The sequence below is a fragment of the Plectropomus leopardus genome, chromosome 15, assembly GCF_026936395.1.
Source record: "Plectropomus leopardus strain MGB_pleo_1.0 chromosome 15, ASM2693639v1, whole genome shotgun sequence".
NCBI lineage: Eukaryota > Metazoa > Chordata > Actinopteri > Perciformes > Serranidae > Plectropomus > Plectropomus leopardus.
Genome location: NC_142190.1, coordinates 32,487,274 through 32,510,742, shown reverse-complemented (window position 1 = coordinate 32,510,742; position 23,469 = coordinate 32,487,274). Strand labels below are relative to the sequence as shown.

General features: G+C 39.4%; 2 protein-coding genes across 2 annotated transcripts in view; both read right to left on the bottom strand.

Moving 5' to 3' along the window:
* esama (endothelial cell adhesion molecule a) overlaps positions 1 to 8,314 on the bottom strand; it is a 90,024-nt gene extending 81,710 nt beyond the window's left edge. Inside the window, exon 1 of the mRNA XM_042499717.2 lies at positions 7,852 to 8,314. Coding sequence (XP_042355651.1) covers positions 7,852 to 7,921 — 70 coding nt within the window. The 5' untranslated portion in view covers positions 7,922 to 8,314. The remainder of the gene's footprint in view (positions 1 to 7,851) is intronic.
* A 6,151-nt stretch (positions 8,315 to 14,465) lies between these two features.
* On the bottom strand, positions 14,466 to 23,071 carry msantd2 (Myb/SANT DNA binding domain containing 2). The gene is made up of 4 exons (XM_088088754.1): positions 22,416 to 23,071; positions 19,185 to 19,440; positions 19,049 to 19,112; positions 14,466 to 18,847 (listed from the first exon to the last, which is right to left on the bottom strand). The coding sequence occupies exons 1-4, from the start codon at positions 22,911 to 22,913 to the stop codon at positions 17,926 to 17,928; spliced, it is 1,740 nt and encodes a 579-aa protein (XP_087944880.1). The 5' UTR covers positions 22,914 to 23,071; the 3' UTR covers positions 14,466 to 17,925.
* Positions 23,072 to 23,469: the final 398 nt, after the last annotated feature.

The window sequence follows — 23,469 nt, the reverse complement described above, 5'->3', positions numbered from 1 at the left end:
TTGAAGTTATGTTACTCCAACGCCTCTTTCCCATTTTTGAATATGCATGTTGTGTATATTTAAAAATAGTAATGACTGAGTGAATGTGGGGCAGTAGTTGTAACTTGTCAGTCCTCTGATGGTTAGCCTGAACATGGTCTGCAGAGGTCAAAGCAGCCTTTCAAATACGCACCTAATACTGCAGTGCTCCACATTCTTTAATCACAGCATTAATCCTGTGAATGTGACTTTAATTAAGGTAATATAATTAGATTAAGGTGTTTACATGACCCCAGGCCTAATAGCAGTATTTTTAGAATTAAACTGAGATTGAAGTATTGATGTACGTGCTGGAGCTGCTGTTCGAAGTGATTGTTAACATTTATCATTGGAAATTTAATCAAACAACCACAGTTAAATGCAAAATGACCTCGGGGCACATCAGAAGTCCAATTTTAGGTCTAATTGTTTATGTTATTTAAAAAAATATATCTGATATGTGACGTGTATATGTTGTACAAAGATACAAATACACAGTGAGTATATGTGCAAAAATAAGCTCTTTACAGACTCAAGAGCCCTCAAAGAAAGGTAAATAAAAGAAAATGTTAAGTAAATGCAGGGAAACAGAAAATGACTACACAGAGATGACTGCAAACAGGAATAAAGCTACTAAAAGACACAAAATAACACAAAGAGAAGCTTACCAAACACTAAGAGACACAAGATAACTAAAAAAAAACACAAAATCACTTAGAGGAGATGCAAAATAACACAAAGAGAAGCAAAGTGACCACAAAGAAACAGAAAAATGGCTCAACACAAGTGCAAAACTACTAAAAAGAGATGCAAAATAACAATTAAAAAATACAGATGACTACAAAGAGACACAAAATGACTTCAAAGAAACAAAATTACTTCAAATAATAAGATCGCCGACAGATAGTTGTAAAACAATTAAACAACTCAAAACACTAAGAGAAGCCAAAATAACTAGTCCCAGAACTACTTTAAAAAAACTTAAACTTTCTTAGAAGGGATGCAAAATAACAAAAAGAGAAGAAAAAAATAGTAAAAAGAGCTGCAAAATAACTACAAAGAAATACAAAATGACTACAAAATGACTTTACAGAAACACAAAATAACTACATTCAAGTGCAAAATGACAAAAAGGAGACACGAAATAATGCAAAAACAAGAAAACTGCTAAAAAGAGATGCAAAATAATAACAAAGACAAACAAAAGCATGGTAAGATTCTTCACTCTTGCAGAGTGATGCATCACTGTGAGGTTGAAGCTGCACTAATCTCCCTTCAGGTTCTTGTTCTCCTGGGCCTTGTACACGGTGCCAGTGGGTGTAAATACATTGGATTACAAGAGGCACTGGCACACTTGCACGGTCTACGATTGGACAGCAAACTGCCTGGCCAGAGAGGAAAAAGTGCACTGTTGTATTTCTGTGTCATTATGTATGTACTGATAAATCCCTCAATCTCCATCCTCAAATCAAAATTGCACCAGTTGCCGGGGACGCAGTTGCTGGGGCCGCAGCCCTCAAACTGCTGTAATCCCGGCTCAAAGTGGAAAGGGGCTTTGCCGCACATCCATTTGGTATTATTCTAAGAAATAGGCAATTAGAGATAAGGACATAGTTGTAAATTGGGCGAACTGCATTCCATGACCCGCCCTTTGGCAGCGTCAGGGGACATGTAACATATTTTGGGATGAAATGTCGTCAAGGCAACAATAGGGAGTGAAGCAGGCAACAAAGTGTTGTCATATTGTCATATATAGAGTATGTCGGTATGCCAAGCTTTAAGGCATGTTGTGTTACAGTGGGGGGACAGATCAGGGCCCTAACTGGCCCCATGTTAAAATAATATATGTAGTTATAAATAACACTTGCAACCCTCTCATTCACTTCTCAAAATCGCCGAGAATTGCCACAGAAAATCAGTAGTGGCAGCACAGCTTTCTTCTTTCCTATCCCAATGGAGCCTTTGAAGCTTGTGTGGATTGACCTTGTTAAATAAGTTAAGTCCACTGTGGGAGCCACCTGGAAAACAAATGAAGATGTTCCTCTGCTGGATGGCGTGTCCAGAATAGAACTGTTGGTCAAGTGATAAGGGCATGGCTTATACAGCGCTGTCATGAACAACTGGCCTTTGATAAGGGACGTCTAGCTCCGAGATTCCTGTGTGTGCTCATGTAAATGCATTCACATTTCACACACATGCTCATACACACACATGCCACTATGACACAGTGTTAATGCCAAGAATACAAAAGTAGCTCTTTCCACTGCACACTGTCCATTTTATTGGAGCTGGGAACATCTAAAAATAGGACAAATTGAGGTTGTCTAGTTTTTCATTTCAGGGGGACCAAGTGTCAATGCAATCACTCAAACCAATCTACCATAACTCAAGCATACCAGCTCACTGATAACAGGGTTCCTGCAGCTTACGGCAAGTTAGATTTAAGACTTTTTAAGACTTTTTTAATGCCCCTTGGAATTAAGGCCATTTTTTTAATAACCAAAATGGAACAAGGACAGTTTTATCTAGCCCAAATGTTTATTGCAACAAAAACATGTCTTTTTTTGTCCAGTGAAAAAGTTAGATTATCAACGTCAAATGCTTAATAGAAATAACTTTTTTTCAGAGTGGAGCACATGGAGGACAATTAACATATAATATTAACATAAATTAGGTAATTGTCATAACATTAAGTTAACCAACAGAGGTGGGCAATATCTGGCATTTCTATCCTGCATGTGTGATATCACTGCTTGGATTCCAATCATGATGAATTTAATAAAAGTAATTTATTAAATTTTTTAACAAAAAGACAAAATGTTACCACCTACTTAGGTCAAATGAGTGTGGTAGTAATGGGTATTTGTTGCTTTCATCTCTAATTGGCATTGATGAAAACACAATATGCCTCCACTAGCGCTAAAACAGTGATCCAAATGAGTCGACACTGAATTTGAAAGACAGACTGAAAAAGTAACGTATAAAGAGAGGTAACCACTGTAAAGTTTTCTCAGTCCTCCGTTCATGCTGTTTGCCAGCCTTTCCATAAAGTAGACCACGGCACACCAAAAAACAACCACACACACACACAGAACGGCCAAGCCGTGTACACAGCTCCTCTGTACTGGCAATGGAAAAGCATACTATTGCCTATTTTGACAGTTTACCTATGTTTAAAAAACCTGTGTGTATGCATTCATTTTGATGGAAAAGGGGTGAAAGAGTAAAAACCTAAATACTGTACAGATGAGAATGATGTCTTAGACAAATTTACTGGCAAGAGTGAAATAATGCTAACAGAAATTCAGCTCTCCTTGTGTCTGATTCTTGAGTTGACCTGCCTAAGAACAAATGACAGGAGGGCAACCTAATCTACGCTCTTTGAATACAGAGTGTAATTAGCCCCACTGTGTGTTGAACCCAGGCTAATGTAATCAAATTAGCTGATCCACACGTGACTTTACTAACACTAATCTAAATCTTAATCCAAGCGGGTTAATGTGAATGAGAAGCACAGTTTATTATTACACAGTGAAAGCTTCATACTAAAAGATTCAGCTGCTGGGAGGAAGCACAGAAGTTCAGTGGCAACTTTAACTAATAAAAGAAATAATGAGCTGAACATTTAAGTTCAGTAGCGCATCACATCAGTGAAAATATTGCTTTTTAGCTGCTCTTGTTTAAACTAATGTGTCCAAGGTTTCCCACACCCCTACCTGGTATAATCTGCAAAAATGTGGACAACACCACCATAATCGGCCATATTATAAACGAGAGTTGATACCAGGAGGAAATCAGCAGTCTGGCAGAGTGGAGTACAGAGAGCAACCTACTGCTCAGCGTCAGTAAAACCAAGGAGCTGATTGTTGATTTTAGAAAGAAGGAGGCAAAAACACACACCCCTGTCTACATCAGCAGAGCTGAGGTGGAGCAGGTGAACAGCTATACGTTCCTTGGAATTACTATCACTGAGAACCTATCTTGATCATCACACATCATCACCCAGGTTAAAAATCACAGAAAAGACTCTACTTCCGATTGGAAACTCAGGAAGGCTAAATTCCAGAGCAAGATCCTGGTAAACTTCTACAGAGGAGCAATAGAAAGCAAACTGACTGGAAACATCACAAACTGGCGTGGCTCCTGCACGGCCCATGACAGCAAGGCTCTACAGCGGGTGATTAAAACTGCCCAGAACATCACTGGTTCCCATCTACAGAGCATCAGTGACCTCGGTGAAGTGAGGTGTCTGCACAGAGCCCAAAGAATACTGAGAGACAGCATCTGGGAAAGATACAGAAGTATCTGCTGCAGAACCACCAGACTATGGAGCAGCTTCATCCCTCAGGCTGTGAGACCCATAAACTCCTCCTTCAACTCCTAAAGATGTAGCAGGACTTAAGGACAAATTTTAATTCAATTAATAATAATAAAAATACCTTGTACCTTGTTATCATAGTGGGCCGCCTCAAATAAATGAATGTGTGAAGAGCTCTGTATAACCCATATAATCCATTTTGAAAGAATTTTCGTTTTGATTCTTTTTTTTTTTACTGTTGTGTTATGAGGCATGTTTTTGGTTTGTTTCCAAATTCCAAATAAAAGAATAAAAAGTAATTAATAATTACTGGAAAATAGTATAAAATGCAGGTCACAATATTCCTAGAGCCCAAACGGGTGTCATCAAATGTCTCGTTTTGTCCCACCCTCAGTCTTGAACTGAACACATTCACTTCATGTAAAGCAAGCAAAAACGTCCTGAAAAACCGAGTAAGGTCTGGTCTTGTTTGTTGCAGGACGTTGGCTCACTACCGGCTCCATCAGGGACTGAAGGAGCGCTCAGCCTTCCTGTTGCCACAGGCGGCTATTCATGAACACTTCCTCTCTGTATCTTGACCACTCAATGTTTTCAGGACACACCTGCAGGGTGACTGATGGTGAGTCAAACGCTGAGGTCAAGGTCAGCCACTGTGCTTGTATTGTCCCAACTGTGACAATGAATCACAGCCTGCTGCTCTGTTCGTCTCCAGGAGACATTACCAGCAATCACTTCTGGGGATGCCTTAAAGGCGTCTGAACCATTGTGTCATCATCAGGGTGTGTGTGGTAAAATGGTACAGTCGCATTTCTCAGGTAGCCCCCTCCCCCCCCAGGTGGAATAAGCCAGCCTGAGATCATCTGTGTCAGCGCATATGATTGTTTTGGCAACAGCACTGAAAAGCACACACAGGCTTCGGGCAGCCAAGAGCAAATTCAAGCAAAATGTGAAGCTGCTGCTCGCTTTCATGTCTCACAGGCCAACTGAAAGTCACTAGCCTGTCTGTTGGAACTAATACGCACTCACCTGGAGCAGATGGAGCTCCCTAACTTAAATGGATATCTCCTGTTTTTCCATATGAGAGCAGGAGGCTTCGTGAGAGAAGCTAAAACTGAATGTTAGACGTGCTCATGACTGCCAAAAAAAAATTTCTGTTGATGCTGAGAGTTGAGACAGAGGGAGTGATAAAATGATGATGTAAATTCATTGCCAGATAAATATGAATTACAGCAATCCCTTGTTGCTATTTAGAGGGCCAAAGTGTAAGATTTAAGGGGATAGATTCGCAGAAGTGGAATATGATATAAGAACTGTGTTTTCTTTGGTAAATAATCACCTGAAAATAAGAATGGTTGTGTTGTTGTTTCATTACATTCAGCCGTTAATGTCTACATAGGAAGCAGGTTCTACTATATGGAGAGCGACATGTTGCACCGCCATGTTTCTACAGTAGCCCACAAAAGACAAACCAAATACTGATGACAGGTACAGCCATTCATGTTTTCACATCGGCCACCACAGTAAGAAGCCCAACTGCAATGAGTAGTGCCAGAGTTACACTGTCTGTAATGTAAAATTCCTTTATTCAATATTTCTAGCAGTTTATCACCAGGTCTGTTTGTTTTGGAGTGGAGGCGACCTTTGTGGATAATTCGGCTTCCGGTGATAACCTCCTGAATGTCTGGATGTTAAGATATTGAAGAAAAAAAGGTGACCTGACATTAGTAAGTGTTGGACTAGCTGCTGCAGTGACATGCCGAAGTGTGTCAGAAATACACAGGCTTTATTTGTTTTTTGATCTGCTATAATCTCCTGGTTTGCTTGTTTTGGTGAGGAAGACACCTCTGTGCATAATTTGGCTTCTGAAAAAAAACTCCTTGAATAATGAAAACTAAAGGAATTCTAGCTCGGAGAGAAGTTTTAGATGTTTGCAATCTGCAATTCACTGCTAGTCAACACCAAATCCCCCTACATTTTACACACTTTACCTTTAAGGAGGATGATTTTCTCTTAAGTCAGAAGCATCTGCCTTTCTACAACCTAAGTTGTGCAATGTGTCCAATGGAGACTAAATTGTACTAACTATTGTTTCTTTCTCTTAAGAAGTAGCCTCATGAAACCGACTATCTTTTGAAAAATCAAGAAAAATCATACTAATCTTGTCCTGTTAAGTGTAAAATGATGCTCCTGCCTAGAAAATGCTGTTAAAATTTTCATCTGATTAATCATTTAAAATGGCTCATTCCTTAAAACATTTGCAAAATACTTGTGCAGCTGTACCATGCCCCAATTTCCAAATCAAAGCGATGGCAGGGGGAAAGTAGGCTGCGTGCACTGTACAGCTATCAGTGAAAGTAGGAGTTTAATACATTGCTAGAGAGAGTGACGGCTGAGCCAATGTTGCAGCAGCTATAAAGGGATTATTCTTCCCTGGAAGACATAATCATGTGTAACACACTTGTTTCAAATCCTGTGAAAAACAAACAGGTGTTTCAGCTTTAAATCTAGCCTCTGGCACACAGCCTGCAGCAGAGAACCCCCACAGACAGACCTTTTTCTCTTAGTTCCTCATTAGTTATTAGGATATGGTGAATAATGCCAGCATGGTTTCAACAGCATTCATCCAAGAAATACACTGCACACACTGAAGAAAGGAATGTCTGGAGATATTTCTAAAAGTATGATAAAAGGGTAAAAAAATGCACCTAATGTTGACAACACGCTGGTGTTGATTGATTTGCTTATATTCTGGATGAAAATGTCAAAATGTGTGTTGAATGAATGTCACCTTGGGACACATGATACGTGCAATGTCAATTAACCCTTTAAAACCTGAGCAAATTGGTTTGATTTCTGGGGAATGGGGAAAAAGGCAAAGGCCCACAAATTGTAATAAATTAGTAAGATGTAACAAGCGAATTTTATTACAAAAAACAAAGAAGTAGTTTAAAAAAGAGGAGAGGATAATTGAAAATTATCAAAAACTGTTAAAAATTAAAATTATTTTATTTTATTTTACTCAATATAATTTCAAATTTAAAATCATGTTGCGTAGTTTAAAATTTTGTTTTATTTTTATTTAAACTATAATTAACCAGGTTGGTCCCATTAAGATTAAGAATGGGAAATAAGAAACAGAGACACAAAAGGAGACAAAATACAATTCACAAGCACTAAAATAAGCAAAGCAAAATACGTTATATATATAATAAATACTTTTCCCCAGAACTGTTTATGATCTTTTTTATTGCTTTTACTTTTTAGCACGTTAACTTTTTAACTATTTTTCTGCTAACTTTTGGGCCATGTCTCGTTATGTTGCTCGTTGCCTTCTATCCATGTTTTTTTTTTTTTTTTTCGTTTGTTTATTTTTTGTTTTTAAGAAATAAAGCCAAGTAGTTCAGGTTTCAATGGGTTAAATAAACATGTGATGTGGTATGTGAGGTGTATTTTGGCTGTTTGGTGACTTAAAAAAATGCACATTGAATCAGTGTGTGAAATGAAGCTGAACTCACCTGAGAGCCCCCACAGGAGGGTGAAGCAGAGCAGGGGAAGTTTCCTCGGAGTGCCGGTGGAGACCTCCATGGTTGATGCAGCCTCAGCGTCCACTGGTCGGTGTGTTACTGTCCTTCAGCCAGCTTTATATAGGAACCGTGTGTCGCCTCGAGCAAAGCTCCTCAAGTCTGTCAAGTGGCTTCTCTTGGCTCTCCCAAAAGAGACGGTAGCCCGGGAAGGTGAGGGACACTTCGGCTGACGGAATGTTCAAGTCGTCAGAATCCTCTTCTGTGACTTTAATGGTTAATAAAGTGTAAATTGGTTCATCACCTCCGACACTGAGGGTCTCGCGCGGTTCTTGCTCTGCTCTTAATGCTCCGTTGCATCTGTAGTCCGTCCCTCTGTAGACAGCAGCGAGTCCAACTCTGGAACTTGTCCTTTGTCATCCGGAGAGAGAGGGAGAGGGAGAGAGGGAGGGAGAGACCTAAAGAGAGACAGGAGAGCCGGAGCACCTCAGCGAGCGACTGGCTTCAAATTTACCTCGATATTAATGACAGCTTCCGATTACGAGCTTCAAAATTAAAGCCGAAATTTACGTACACGGTTTTATTGATTGCCTTACGAGACAGTCTGCTCTTATTTTGAAAGTAACATCCGTTATTTCGATATTATTATTTTGGAGCTTGACGCAGGAACACCTGTCCTCTGATTCGCAGCTTGAAATGCAGGTGCAAAAGATACTTTAACCCTTTGAAACCCGAGCAATGTGTCTTGATTTCTGTCAAAAACATGTGAAGGAGCAATTTAACAAAAATTAGCAAGAAATTAGTAGGGAAAAAATATACAAGAAAATTACCTGAAAATAAGCAATAAACAAGTAAAAAATCAAAAACGCTGTAAAAAAGAAAACTGTGAAGGGAATACTGTTCTTTAATTTGACATTCGTGCTGAACATTCAACTTACTGTTTTGTATTTATTTTTAATATCCTTTAAAACTCTAAACCTGGAAGTGGGTTTGAAAGGTTAGGTTGATATTTTTTTTTTAAAAAAATCTCAGCATTTGTCACAGCCAGAAACTGTGAAATATACTCATTTATGGTGTAGCGAAGGTCATGCATTTTCCCTCTCAGGGAGGATCACGGGAAAATATTTGTGGCTACAGGGAGGGTTCGTGACATGTTAAAAAAAAAAAAAGAAAAACAGAAGTCTCACCTCTGCAACCCCATACTCTGCTAAATTAAGTACAATCCCTAAACAGTGACAGTGGCAGTAATACACAGATAATCACATTTCTTTATGAATGGACAGGTGTGTGAGGAAATAAATTCATTGTAAAGGTCTCAGTCAAGCTTAATGTTTTCCAAAACTGCAGAAAATAAATTAATTGATTACAAAATAATTTCCTCAAGTTCCATAAAAAAAATCATAGTTAAAATGTGTCACCACTAACTTGGTATGACCTGAATTTGTCTCTAAAATAGATAAAGGGCAAAAATGGTGCTTCATCACATTCTAGGCAGGCATACTCTTGTGCAATTTGCCAATTTCAAAAACCCTAGCTTGAGCTTTTTCAACAATAAGCCTATTTCCAACCCACACAACTAAAGCTCCATCCTTTTCCCCAGTCTCTCCCTGAAAATCTCCCTCTCCTGCTCTATCATGTGTGAAGAGGTGTGGGTCTGAAAGCACAGAAACAGACTGGACTCAGCTTGACGTGAATTCCCAAGGTGAGCTCACCCCCTGATGTAAAAATATGGACTGACCTGTGCTCTCCAAGGTGCTCAGACCCCTTTATTTCAGTTTCTAAGGTTGCCCCGTTGCCTCAGCAACAAGGGTGAGGCTAATGCGGGAGGACTGCTCAATTATGAGAGGTGAACAAGGGTTATTCCTGTGATTAAATCCAAAGAAGCAGGGTCCAAGCCTTATGGCCATGAGATTTTGTTGTGTTGTTGTAAAAATGCATCTGGGCCTCCAGCTGAAATCTGCAGCATTCAGGGGGAAGCTGTCAAAACAGGCCTGTTTTTATTTTTGCTGCAAAAATAATTTGAGCAGGGCAGAGAGGCTAATACTGGATTCTGGACCAGACTGCTAATCCAAACAGACGAGTGTGCTCAAAGGATGAGCAAACCTGACACCTGGAGGCCAAACATAGAGCTTCTTCCAATTAATTATCTAGAGAATCTAAGGACACATTAAAGATATTTTTTGTCTTTTGTAACCTTTTTAGTTGTAATTTTTTTCTCAAAAGAAGGGAGAAAATGACCAAATCCCTGACACGTTTCCCCTCACCCTGATATCTGCCACTGATGATGTCTATAGCCTATCATGTCTATAGTCTATCAAAAGGGACAAAAGAAAAAAGAATGATAAATTTAATTTATATAATAAAGAAAAAAAACTAACAAGGATCATTACTGTTGCCATTAACTATAATTTATTCATCATAAATAAATAGAATTAAAAAAAATAATAATAATAACAATACTACTACTACTACTGCTAATAATAATAATGATAATCTTTTTTTATACAGCACCTATAAAACCTTTAAAAACACAAAAAGTGTTTTGACAAGCAAAGCAAAAGCAGAAATGGAATTCTAAAAAGCCAATATGACAACAGAAAGCCAAAAAGTCCTCCTTCACACGAGTGAGACAAAGCCAGGCAGAAGTGGTGATTAAACCACAAATAAAAGGAAATAAAATATATAAAAATTAAATTAAATAAGTAAAATAAATAAAAATGAATAAAAAGATGATATCACATAAAAAATCTATAAAATGTTTTTTTAATGTGGTTGTAATGTTAGAATAATTGTACAGTTGTTTCTTATGTATGATAAATTTCAGTACATTGCATGAGTAATGAGTACATTACTAATGCCAGGAATACCACATGTATCTCCAGATATATACAGCTGACCTGTTTTATATAAAGTATAAATATGCACTCATAAAGTGAATAATGTGTATATACATATGTCTACACACATAGCAACACTGCAAAATGTATGCACAAGTATTCATGATAAACCTTGTGAATAGTGGCTTCTTATTTAATATTAAACATTCAACAGATTTTCAAAGGCTCCACAGCCCACGGTGCATAGAGTAATAGAAGTAATTATGGGACACTTTTTGGGCATTGCATTAATTTGATTAAGAACAGTAGTGCTGCATTCACATCCAGGGAGAAGATATTACAGAGGTCTAAAGTGCAATGTAAGAAAGCATGAATAAGCAGTGTTTGCTATTCATGAGAATCAAGTCTGCCACTCCCTGCAGGCTGCACAGAGGGACCAGTGCTGATGGGGAACCTCACCACTCATATCAGCATGTTTGGTCATCCAACAAAAGCTCTTCTAAAATGGACCTGCCTATTGAAAACATGTGCGACTAATGTGTCACCTGTATCACTCCATCCTGTACATTTTATTACTGAACAATAAAACTTTTTGGATTGGTACCTTCCCTGAAGGTAAACAAGACCAGCCTATTTAAACTAATCGATTAATCAGTTTTATTAATTTCTATTGTTATATTATATGTTATTGTTACCATAACTGCTGCTATGCATCTCTCTTTCTTTCTCCCTCTCTCTCTCTTTTCTGTATATCATTTTATCATCTACAATAATTTACTTATTTTCTATTAAGTATTCTATTAAGACATCTATTACACGTCTGTCTGTCCTGAAAGAGGGATCCCTCATCAGTCGCTCTTCGTGAGGTTTCGACCATTTTTTCCCGTTATAGGGCTTTTTGGGGGCAGTTTTTCCTTAGTATCTGAGAGGGTCTAAGGACAGAGGGGTGTTGTATGCTGTAAAGCCCTCTAAGGCAAATTGTAATTGAAATGACTTGACTCAATTACTGCGCAACATCACTTTTCTATGCTGCTTTCAGATGCCTTTCACAAGTGTTGATTGTGAGCTATTTGGGGTGATTTCTTTCCAAAACACAGAAAATAGGCAATAAGCAACTGGGTAAGAACTGTTCTACAAATTGAAAGAAATGAGTAGATTTAGAAAATTGTTTTTTTTTTGTTTTGTTTGTTTGTTTTTTTCATTATTCTGTCTCATTTGCTTGTTTGTTTTGTTTAATTTTGTTTTTAACAATTTTTTTAAAGGAAACTTTTTTTTTTTTTTTTTTTTAAATTTATAACTGATTTGGGGGTCATTTCCTCTTTCATTGTTCATTCCCTTTTTTCTGTGTTTTTGAAAGAAGTCAAGATAATTTTCTCAGGTTTTAAAGGGTTAATGATATGTTGGAATAAAGCAAATGAAACAATAAAATAGTATGAGGACAACAATCTATTGTTTTATGATCAGATTATCTCAGATTATACTGGGCATAGATGTGTGACATTACACAATCCTACATATAAGTATTATGGGCTCATGGCAGTTATCATCACTGCCCTGTACTGTATTGACTCTGTCCTTCTTCTGGACATACTGCATGGTTTTATTTCTACATTCCTGGTGTTTTCCATATATGATACTGCATGACTGGAAAGCTATTGAACATTAAATGTGAACAAACGCAAACAGGCCAGTCAAATATACAACAGTGAGGTTTAATAAAATATTAATTTACATTATGTATGGGTAATTCCTGTCGTTGAGTTAGAAATATTGCTCACCTACAGTGTAAATAAAACAGTGAAAGGCAAAATGTAATATTAATTATTAACTATCAGGCAGAGCCACACATTTTATTCATAACAAAGGGGGCGGTATGCAGTGCATGCCTTTCTATTCAATTTGCTGTCTCAGTGTATAAACTGTCTAACATGTAAACAATACAATCATTTATTCTGTTCACTTGTTTAAATGTCACACACCAGTATTTGTTCAAGTTGAAATCTTATGATGGTGTTTTTGGATGTCTGGGGGAAAAGATATTTGTTCCAGTTCTAAAGGCTAGTTTCTAAAAGGTCAGTGGCATTGTCTCTGAGCACATACATCACAGCCACACACTGTGTCAGCTGTGGGTTAGACTCCCTCTGAGGCACCTTTGAATTATTAGTCAACTTACTGCATCTATAGGCCTGTTTCCTGTTCTTTTCAACCTTTTGAAACCCAGAACATCAGTTTTCATGAGCTGCATCCAGACACCATTTGCAAGTATTAAAAACTATGAGCAAATCTAATTTGACCAATTTTGAAAACATGGAGGGAAACTTGGCTTGAAATATCCCCAAAATTGCAATAAATTGGTAGAGAATGATTTTCAAAAAGCTGGGAATAATGTCCAGAAAACTATAGTTAGAATAATCATAATTAAATGTTTATGTAAATTATATAAAAAAAACCCAAAACAATTAATAAAAGTATTTAAAATTATGTTTCAGAATTATTTAAAATAATATATATATTTTTTTAAAAATAAGGTCATTTCCTTGTTTTTTTGTGGTAGCTGTTGTTTTTTTTTTTTAACTTTCCCCCCTTTTTTTTTTTGCAAATTTTTAGGTAATGGTCTTGTTTTTATTTTATTTTTTGTATTTATTCAGAAATCTCTTGCAAATTTTTGGCTAATCTCTTCCTAAATTGATCATTGTCTTCCTCCAATGTTTTTTTTTTTTTTAAATCCAGCAAATTATCTCAGGTTTTAAAGGATTAAATGAGGTGTTATGCCTTTAAAAGCAAACGCTTATGCTTTGCACTGACAACAAATAGAAGTAATATCAACTATGTGGGGATTTTCAGCATCAACTATCTATGGCCATCTCCTGGCCACATGGGTGAATTACATAATTCCACTTCTCAACACACATTCAGCTGCTGCAGTTCCATTTTCTACAATTCCAAATCTCACAGTGGCCTACCCATTCAAAACATATTATTATTTCTATATAAAGTTTGGAACAGGTGTGTTCCTGCACCAAAACAGGCGTTTCTGCACTTTGTTTTTAAGAAAAAGACTTTGGACCTTCAAACGTGTCAAGAACCCCGACCTCACTCTGATGACATGTTCAGGTAAAGTGAGACAGTCATGTTTGTTTGTTTCTTCTTTAAATGATTAAACAAATTAACAGTTTGCCGCTCTATCCACTGAGCCACCAGACGCCCCTCCCCATGTTTTTGAAAATAAATCAAGACACTCTGCCCAGATTAATTATTCACTCAAAACCATTTGCCATAAAAATGTGCTGTGAAAATATTTTGATTTTAAGTCAAACAATTAAAACAAGCAACACTCTGCAACCATTTTTGGTGTTATACCTTTCATGTTTTCAGTGCAGCACTCTTATTACTAATGCAAGAAAATGAACATGCCATGTGGCTTTTCCTGGCAATTTCTGGGACGAGTGAATATTTGACTCTTTGCTCTGCCCATCACTGTTCTCTAAAACCAATAAAAATGATTCATGTAAAGCACATTTGCAACAACTCAAGAACACATCTGATGGCTGGCTGCTAATATTTAAAGAGCCAAAGATATAAAACCTTATTTTCTGATGTCTTACGTTACCTGACTTCACCCTTCTCTCTTAAAGTTGAATACACTCATTTCGATATATTGTATTATTGTTGACAGCAAGATTCTTCTGTTAATAATTCACTTTCTTTGGGTACATCTGACGGTATCTAGACACAGTGCCGTATTTAAGCCAACAAACACACAGAGGCCCATTTCCACTGCGTGGCAAATGACAGTGAGTGCCCCATTTATTGTTTTTCCAACATGTAAACATACAAGACGGTGACTTCAAAACAATCACATACAAGACATGGTGTCAACCAATAAAATATAAAATATCATATTTATTCTCATATACTGTATACCCAAACAAATGAACATTGCAAGTTTGCAAAAGCCGGAATGCTCAAGAACATCAATATTTTTAAATATATATTATAGATATATAAGGTAGCTTTCATATACATAGATTCAATATGGACTTCTTCACCGTTTGATTCTTCTCTACACAGTCCTCTCCTGGCACATTGCACATAACCTCAGGAATCACTTTCATAAAGAGTTCAGTTTAATTATTGGTCAAGGATGAGCCAGCCCTGCAGCTTAATTTCTTAACCTGGGTAGAAGTTGGAGTTTAGTGCTCGGAGGCCTGTTTCACACCTGTATGCATGATTGTGTGTCATCTGCAAGACTGGTGTATTTTAAATATCAGTATGTGGGAGGTGCCGGGAACTCATCAACCCACAACCCCACAGCTGCAGCTAAAGATGCTCCAAAGTGCTGACCACCAATACATACTGGCCTACCATATACTTACACTCCAGTGTCATATCTGTGATTTCTTATTTTGGTTGAAACCAAATTAAATGTCTGTACTGATCTGGCTGCATTACAGAATATCTAGCCAAGACAACATTCAATCTTGTATACGTCAGAATTTTATAAAAAAAAACACCAACCTAAAAGAGGCATTTTTATGTGCATTAGAGCTATAAAAGACCATGCCAAATAGTCAGCAGGGAGGCTTAAAAGATAACAAGACAGCTTTGGAAGTAAGTTACATTTGGTCACTGGGCATTGGCAGAAACACCAAAGTGTGGGCGGTAGGCATGAAACCAAATCTCTAGCCCTTTTTACACAGAGATGGCGCAATGGGGCCCCTACAAACTCCCTTCTTTATGCCTCCTTTGTATGTTTACACAGAACCAAATGACAGCGTCATCATTCTGCTCCAGGGTGTGGTTTTAAATAGCATCTGCCTTTGCGGAACCAAAAGAGGTATGATGTTCAACACCATGTTTAAACACAAGGGTGTCAGCCTCTAGTTTGATGTGTAACCTATGTGTCGGCACTGCTCTCTTAACAATAATGCAACAATTATGCCAATAACAATCATTCACCACCCGTTATATGGTGGCTGATCTCGTCCTCTGCTCAGAGGATAAGGAGCTCCGGAACTGCACTATTCCCAACAGGACATTTGTGGACATTTAAGTTAATTTTCTCTGAGTTAGCTGCCTATTGCTAACAGCTGCTTTTTTAAATTTCCCGCGATGTGGTTGCCAACATAACACATAATCAGTCCGTCACACCTCCCCTCTGTGGTTGTGTCTTTCTGGCTTTATGATTTGCACAGACTTCGTTTTGGTGCTGTTACTACCTCTGTTCCTGGCTCAGAGATGAGCCTGAACAGATCTGAAGTCTCATACAGAACGGCAAGGTGGCATAACGCCGTAATATTTCCGCCTTGAAAAGGCAGTGTAAATGTGGCTTCTTCTAGCTGATAACCAAACAGCAGCAGGTGGTGGAGATGCTGTGATTAAGTTTTATTTAATCTGATTATAGTTTGTGAGGGTTGCAAACACTGTAAGCAGTGAGGAAAAGTATTCATTCGGGGGTTCTGTAAATCTTGTGTTTAAGTCCCTTTTTTTATCATTCTGTGTCCCCTCTCTAAATTTGGAATTTGTACTTTTTAAATGCAGCAAAGGCAGAAATCATCATGAGTTCTTTTTTCTCCCAGCTGCATATTGAGGAGTTTGAGGTGCATGGTCAGTACTTGATCTATTAATCCAGTCAGAGCTGATCTGATTAGATCAGATCGATGGATTAGAGGAGCAGCTGCTGCAGTAGTAAGTGAAAGCAAGCTTTAGACCAAGCACAATAACTGTTGAGTTTCGCTTTCACTGCGCCTGGTGGCCTGCTGATCCGTCTCTGCCCAGACTACACCTTGAGCTCCGAGAGTGTTGTGCCATCAAAAACCGAAGGGCATACATATTCCAATAGCTCTCATAATGAACAGTCCAGGTCCAAAAATATGAAATCAGTAAGTGGTGGCAGTTTTAATCATGATGAGCTGCAACAAATAAATCAATGTGCGGGGATCCCTGTCACTGGTCTGTTGATTACAGTGTACATTACAGGTCAGCATAATTGGTCATATGTGTCATTAAGTGAACTGAATGGAAATTAGTTGGAAACTAGGCTTGGGCGTTATCACAGTGTGACGGTATTACAGGGTATTTAGAGAAGCTGAAGGTATGTTTTTTTTTTTTGATTCTGTCATGAATACAGACACTCCTCTTTCTATTAAACTCATTGTATGTACTACACAGCATGCACCACCAGAGCTCAGTCTCCGGTTGCATATCAAGAAACCTAGTGATTGAGGGAGATGTTACAGGACTGTAAACAGCCGGCAGCCAACAGGCAGAGTGAGACAGTGGGGAATGAGAGCATGTTTTTTACATTTAACTTGATGAATTAAGGATTTATTTCAATCAAACCGGAGCTGGTGATTGTTGGAACAGTGGCCTTACTAACGAGACTACTAGCAAGAATAACCAAGATGGTTTGGGCGAGTTTTATTTTTTTGCTGTCAGTTTGAATGATGTGTGTTTTATGATGAGTTAATGATGCAATTAATCTTTGTCAGTTTTCCGTGACCAAGAAAAAGTTGACTTAAAAGGTATGACATATTAAATACAAGCCTCATGGAAACTACACCTAAACTGCACCCATTGTTCACACTGCTGCTTAAATAGGTGGTCTCCACATTGGCCAATGCTAATTTTTCACTTTGTCTCCCTTGTTTGCATGGAAGCATCTCTAGCTGCAGCAAAGTCATCATGCAAAACTAAATTTAAAAATCGGCCGTTTCTTTTAGATGCTTTGTGAATTAAGGTCCAGACCTCAACAGTCAGAGTTAAGGCAGTTTCAGAATGAATCCACCCTATGGTCCCCTCGCTGCCTTGTTTGCTACATCCTACTGAGGTAGACAGACATGTACTGTAGTAGTCACCTTGCCAACCCCACGCTCCCTGATGAGGCAATATTTATCTACACTAAACAAGCAGCAGAAACCTTTGTAGTGCACATTAGCCTTAAATAATAAGTACATATGTCTTGGATGTTGCAGCTCTGTAATACTTAAGCTAATGTTCCCATATTTCTACACAATACATCTGCCATATTGTGCATCGTCATTCTTTTTAGACTTAATAAGGGTCAAATGAAAAGTCAGTTCAACAGAGTTGAAAAGGCTGCAAAAATATGCCAGACTCTTGCACACATCCATGCTTTAGAACAGACAGAATTGGTCACCTTTCTTGTTGCCTTGCTGGCTGTAACACTTGTTAATTATATCTTTAGTCAATACTGACACACTGAGTGTAGTTACAATGTTTCTTTGTTGTTGTACTTTAAGGAACAACCAATAGCAGTTTCAAGGCACTCCACCAGGGAGCCTGCTGAGAGGAAGTCCAGCTCCACCTCGATGAATTTGATGTAAATGGCATAACGCTGAGAGGACTCTAAACTTCCCTCACCATTCTGATTTGTAGCAGCACCACGGCAGTTCTCCTGCAGGAAACGAGTCACAGCGGAGGGTTCCCCGTGGACATAGTGTTTGCCAGATCCCTGGAAGTGATGGAAGAGACTCTGCTGTATGGTCCTATCCTCAGCTATGCCCAGGTAGCAGTAAGTGACTTTAGCCCCAGTCCTGTCACATTTCTCTGCACCTTCTCCATCAGCCTGACTTTGTTCTCCGTTCTCTGACTCGCACTGAGGTAAGCTATGGTCTTCACCATCACCCTGTGAGGAGGTGTGAGCAATGTCGTGAGAGGATGACAGTGCCTCGTAGCCAATAGCGTAGAGTCCGTACGCCTTGGGAATGTCCCCAGGAAGGAGGTAGTGGGATGTGCCTTTGCTGCAGCCTGCAGGCCTCGACTGGGACACAGGGATCCAGTCCACCTCCATGTGCAGCTCCAGGCAGCGTGCCTCGCTGATGGTGATGTCCAAGAACTTGTAGTAAACATTCTTCCAGTTCATCTTCTGAACTTTGGTCATGATGATGCGGCCCTCTGGCTTCTCTGGGTTGAAGTACTCACGAAGCCTCTTTCCCAGAGGCACCTGCGAGCTGATTTCAGCGTAGTGGTAACGCACGTCCTCGCGCCAGCGCGTGTTGTAGCCAACGCCAAAGATAGCCAGTTTGTTGGAGAGGTGCAGCCGTGAGAACTCCGTCCATGTTTGGAAGTGCTCCCATTTCAGCTGCACCGACTCCAGGATACGCATCACAGTCTGCATCATGTCCCTTTTTCTACAGAGAACCAAAGATACATTATAATGACAATGCAACAAAACTAGAGAACATCCCATTCAGACACATTTCAGTGTTGGCTTTTTAAACAGAATTTGCAATGATTAGGCTGATTCACAGTGTCGGACACAAAACTTTATATGAAACACATTTAATTGTACAAAGACAAAGTGAAGTATGCTGTGGTTCTAGCTTACTTACTGGGTTTGTTCTGACAACTCTATTTGAATTTGCAGAGCTCTGTTTTTAGGCACCTGGATTTCCTCTAGAGAAAAAAATAAACATTAGTTTAAGTGCATTGTTTCCGAGTTCATCTGCTCTTTGCTGACACACTCACCAGTCTCCATGTCTCCCTCCTGGAAGGCTGAGTCCAGCACCTGGTTACACCAATCCTCCTGGGAGAAGTCTTCCATGGTGCTGCCATCAGACTCCATCTCCTGATACAGCCCACTGCTGTTAATCAGCACTGGGGCACAACTCTGGGAGTCCCAGCCTCCCTGACCGAACACCTTCTCCAGCTGCTCTATAGTGTAGCTGCTCTTCCTTTTGCCGATGCCATGCTCCTTCACACGGCTGTAGCAGCGGCGCAGCGTCTGGATGTGGTAGGATAAAGAAAGGATTCACTTGGCTGGTATTTCAGTAACTGAAAACTCTGTTGGGACTGTTCTATAGTATAAAGACAACAATAAAGTTGGGATGCACCAATCCGACAGACTGACCCTGTAGCAGAGATGTCACTGATTCATATGTGGTAATGCTACTGTAGCTTGTGATGCTACTGTTGTTAATCTGTCCAATAAATACATGTTAACATGAAGGCAGTGCTGAGCCTTTGCTGTCAAACCTGAAATTGACAATGCTTTTTGTGGTTGACAGGGCTCTGGATTGCTACCATTTTTTGTGATGGTGCAAGTAAAAATTTCATGTGGTTACATTCATGTGAGTGCAGGATGCAGACTTAAGAGACAAGGTCAAAGCTGACTCACTTGCGTGTTAAATGTGCATTGTAGGGTCTGTCTCTAAATTTGGTTTAGGAAATGTCTGTATCATCATTGCACTGCAGTACCATTTACAGTCATTTTAAACAATTGGTCACATCTCTTGCCGCATCTAGCCGTCGTCTCCCTCCCTCTTCCTCTCCTTGCAATCTACTTATAAAACTGAAGTTTCATTTAGTTAGTTAACTTATGTTAGTCACCACAGAATGTTGCCAGTGGAAACACCGGTTGTTTTTGCTACTTTAATACAAGAAGCTATGTTGTCATTACAACTTCACAACTACAACAATCGTGTTCAACACACATCTGCGCTCGCTCACTGGAGCTGTTGCTCCAGTCTCTCTGCCTGACAGTGGCATGGCAGCCTTCACTGGGTCTGCACCATTACCACACCAGCATACATCTGCAAGGTGGAATCTCTATTGACACTTATTGAAGCCAGCAGATACGCCAGACCCGCTGCTAAATTTGAGCAGCGCTCACGTCACCATTACCACACAGCCCATACAAACACAAACAAGTCAAGGCAGATTGATAAGGCAGAGAATTTATGAATGCCATTCATGCTGACATAAAATTGTATTGTGAACATTCTTGTCCATTTAGGCGGTTAGGCCTATTTGTCCACTAGGGAAGCTTTTGCCCTACAGGCCGACTTTGATGTTTGTTTTGTCAGCTAACAGTTAGGTGGTTGCTGCTGCTGGTTGACACATTACACTCCATTTTAACAGCTTTCCTGCTCCTCACTGTTAGGTGGTGCACCAGTACACTTAACTGGAGCAGGACATGGTGTTAAAAGGCTATTTCTCATGAAGTGTAACCAATCAGAGAGTGCTGTAGTGAGGCTACAGAGTGGTGAGTGGCTGCAGACAGACAGACAGAGAGGCTGCATCAGAGCCATTTAGCACAATTTTCATTTCTTTTTATTTTGACTATCAGATATTAAAAAAAAAAAAAAAAATAGATAAAAGGGTGAAGGGTGACAAAAGGTTGTCATGTGCAGGTGTGACCAGCTAAAAAAGTTGGTGTCCGCTAACAATCAGAGGGGATATTTTAAGACCACAGTCTCATGTTCATGAACATTTAGGGAAAAAGAGAGCAGCGACATTGATCATTACCTGTTTTTGCATTTTTTTGCAACCTATTGGATTTCAACTCACTTCATTTCTTGAACATGTAATTTCAAATATGCTGATGCTGAAAAGGAAAATATTGGATGCGTCGACATCTGACGCAATAGGAGCAAATGCATGCATGCACTAACACAACCTATGGCTGTCCTTCCTGATGACGCGAAAGAAAATGTTTATTTGCACTTTTATTTGTCTTTTACATGCGGAGTTGTGACTGAATGAATGAATAATAAACAATAGTTAAGTGAAGATTGTGGATAAAACTGGGTTGTAAATGAAAAGAATGTAAACGATGATATTCATTTGGTGGCTGTCATAAGGATAATATACCTTATCCACTAAGATGATATGACACAGCTGTTGTAACACTGTTGTTGTCTCTGTCTCCATCACTTACAATATGAGAGCTACTTTTGCACTAGTTTTCCAACTCAGGTTATGTGTTCTATTTTTCCACAATCAACATAGAAATTCATATAGTATATGTCCTTTTTTTTATATTATATTTATACTGTATAACATCCCATGCAATTTCCTACTGTGCAATACTTTAACCACTTACAATGCAATAATATTTCTAGGCTATATTTCTATACTCGTACAGTAAATGTACTACACAACATGTGTGAATTTCAGTTATCATGTGCAAGTATCAATCATGTACATATAGTATATGTATGAGTAAATGGTGTATATACTGTATATAGCTTTTATATTATTTTAGTTTTATTTGTAATGTTTTATCCTTTTTTGGCATAGTATGTATTTATGTTATCATGTGCAAGTAACAATCATGTACATACAGTATCTGTTTAAGTAAAAGGTGTATACAGAGTATATTGATTTCATATTATTTTATTTTTATTGAACTTATTTGTATTTTTGTAATATTTTATCCTTTTATGGAAATGTGTGTATTTAAGTCATCATGTGTATTGATCATGCACACACAGTATCTGTTTAAGTAATAGATGTATACAGTGTATATTGATTTTATATTATTTTACTTGTTCTTATTTGTATTCTTTTATCACTCAAATCACTTTATTTTTGCATTTTTCTCTCACTTCTGACTCCTGAGCTGTGGTCATGTGCGAATTTCACACACAAACACTTGAGCATTATTTCCAATGTTTTATATTTAAATAAATTAATTTTAAGGTGAATGTACTTGAGTCTTACACAAGGTTGTTAGATAATGTCCTCGGTGTATTTTAGCTGGATGTCAGGTCAGCTACCTGTGACTAGGCTGGTTTTTGGGACCATCTCCTGGCCCTGTGTGTCTGTCACCTCCACCTCCAGCCTCAGGAGCAGCCTGACAGCCTGACGGCCTGACGGCCAGTCCGCAGCCGCAGCTCGGTGTCAGAGCTCCGGCAGAGGTCCTGATGATGGAGGATGGACATGCAGCCATCAGTGCGTCCTCACAGCTATATTTACCTTCATCCTCTCCCTGCACTGAGACGGCGTCCTCTCATATCCCAGCTCCGACAGGGCTCTGGACACCCGCTCGTACATGGCAGGACCGGGGGCCTTACCGGAGAACACGGTGCCCGCGACCTCCAGCTGCTGCATCCGCGCCTCCGTCAGCCTCTCGTTGCCCCACACCGCGATGAGGGCGTTCGTCTCGGACGGGGTCCATGACATCCCCCGGCAAGCCGTGAAGCTGTTGGAGGAGGACGAGGCCGCCGTCCGGCCCGCCGTCCCTGAGCCCACGTTCAAAGGCGAGAAGCGGTTAGGTGTCGAGGGATTGGAGTGGTATTGATTACTGTCACTCAAATCCTCCGACTCGGGGGATGGCACCTCGGTTTTCGGTATTTTTAACGGCGTCGATATCTCCGGAGAATGCTCCGCGGTACTGGACGCCGCCATGTTGCCTCTGTTGCTAAGGGGAGGGGGAGGAAGGGCTGACGTCCGGGGCTTCACGCTGCAAGGCATGGAGCAAAAGACGGCGCGGATCCAGGGAGAGACCCAGGGGAGGATCCTGGAAGAGGTGGACTCTCAAGTAAACAAATAAACAAACACACAAACCGAGTAATTTGCGTCCTTACTATGAGACAGAGACGACGGCGCAATGTGGGGCTGTCTCATAGAATGTCCCCTCCGCGTCCCTTAGAAAAGAAAAAGGAAGATGAAATAATCCTAATGACAGGCCCACAGAGTGAAGTCAGACAGAGTGGGACATCGGGTAAAGTAGGACAGAAAAGGTTTTACACTGTGGGCTCTTCAGGTTACATATCAGCAGTCCTGCTAAAAAAAAAGAAAATAAAAACAAACAAAAAGACAGCTTGAGCAGTTTAAGATGGTTAAATTGACCAGCTTGACCAGTTTAAAGTAGTTTTTGCATAATTTTTGATGGTTCAGCTGGTCTTATCAGCTTGTGATGGTCACTCTAGCTGGTTTATCCATTGAGTTCTGTAAAACTGAAACCAAAGCAATGTCCTTGAGTCTGGAAAAATATCAGTCATGAGGGGGAAGTATGAAAAGCAAAGGG

Coding starts and splice junctions, on each gene's coding strand:
- msantd2 (XM_088088754.1), bottom strand. CDS start 22,913: ATGCCTTGCAGCGTGAAGCCCCGGACGTCAGCCCTTCCTCCCCCTCCC. Junction 19,441..22,415: donor AGTGCAGGGAGAGGATGAAG/GTAAATATAGCT, acceptor TACCACATCCAG/ACGCTGCGCCGCTGCTACAG. Junction 19,113..19,184: donor GGAGGGAGACATGGAGACTG/GTGAGTGTGTCA, acceptor TTTTTTCTCTAG/AGGAAATCCAGGTGCCTAAA.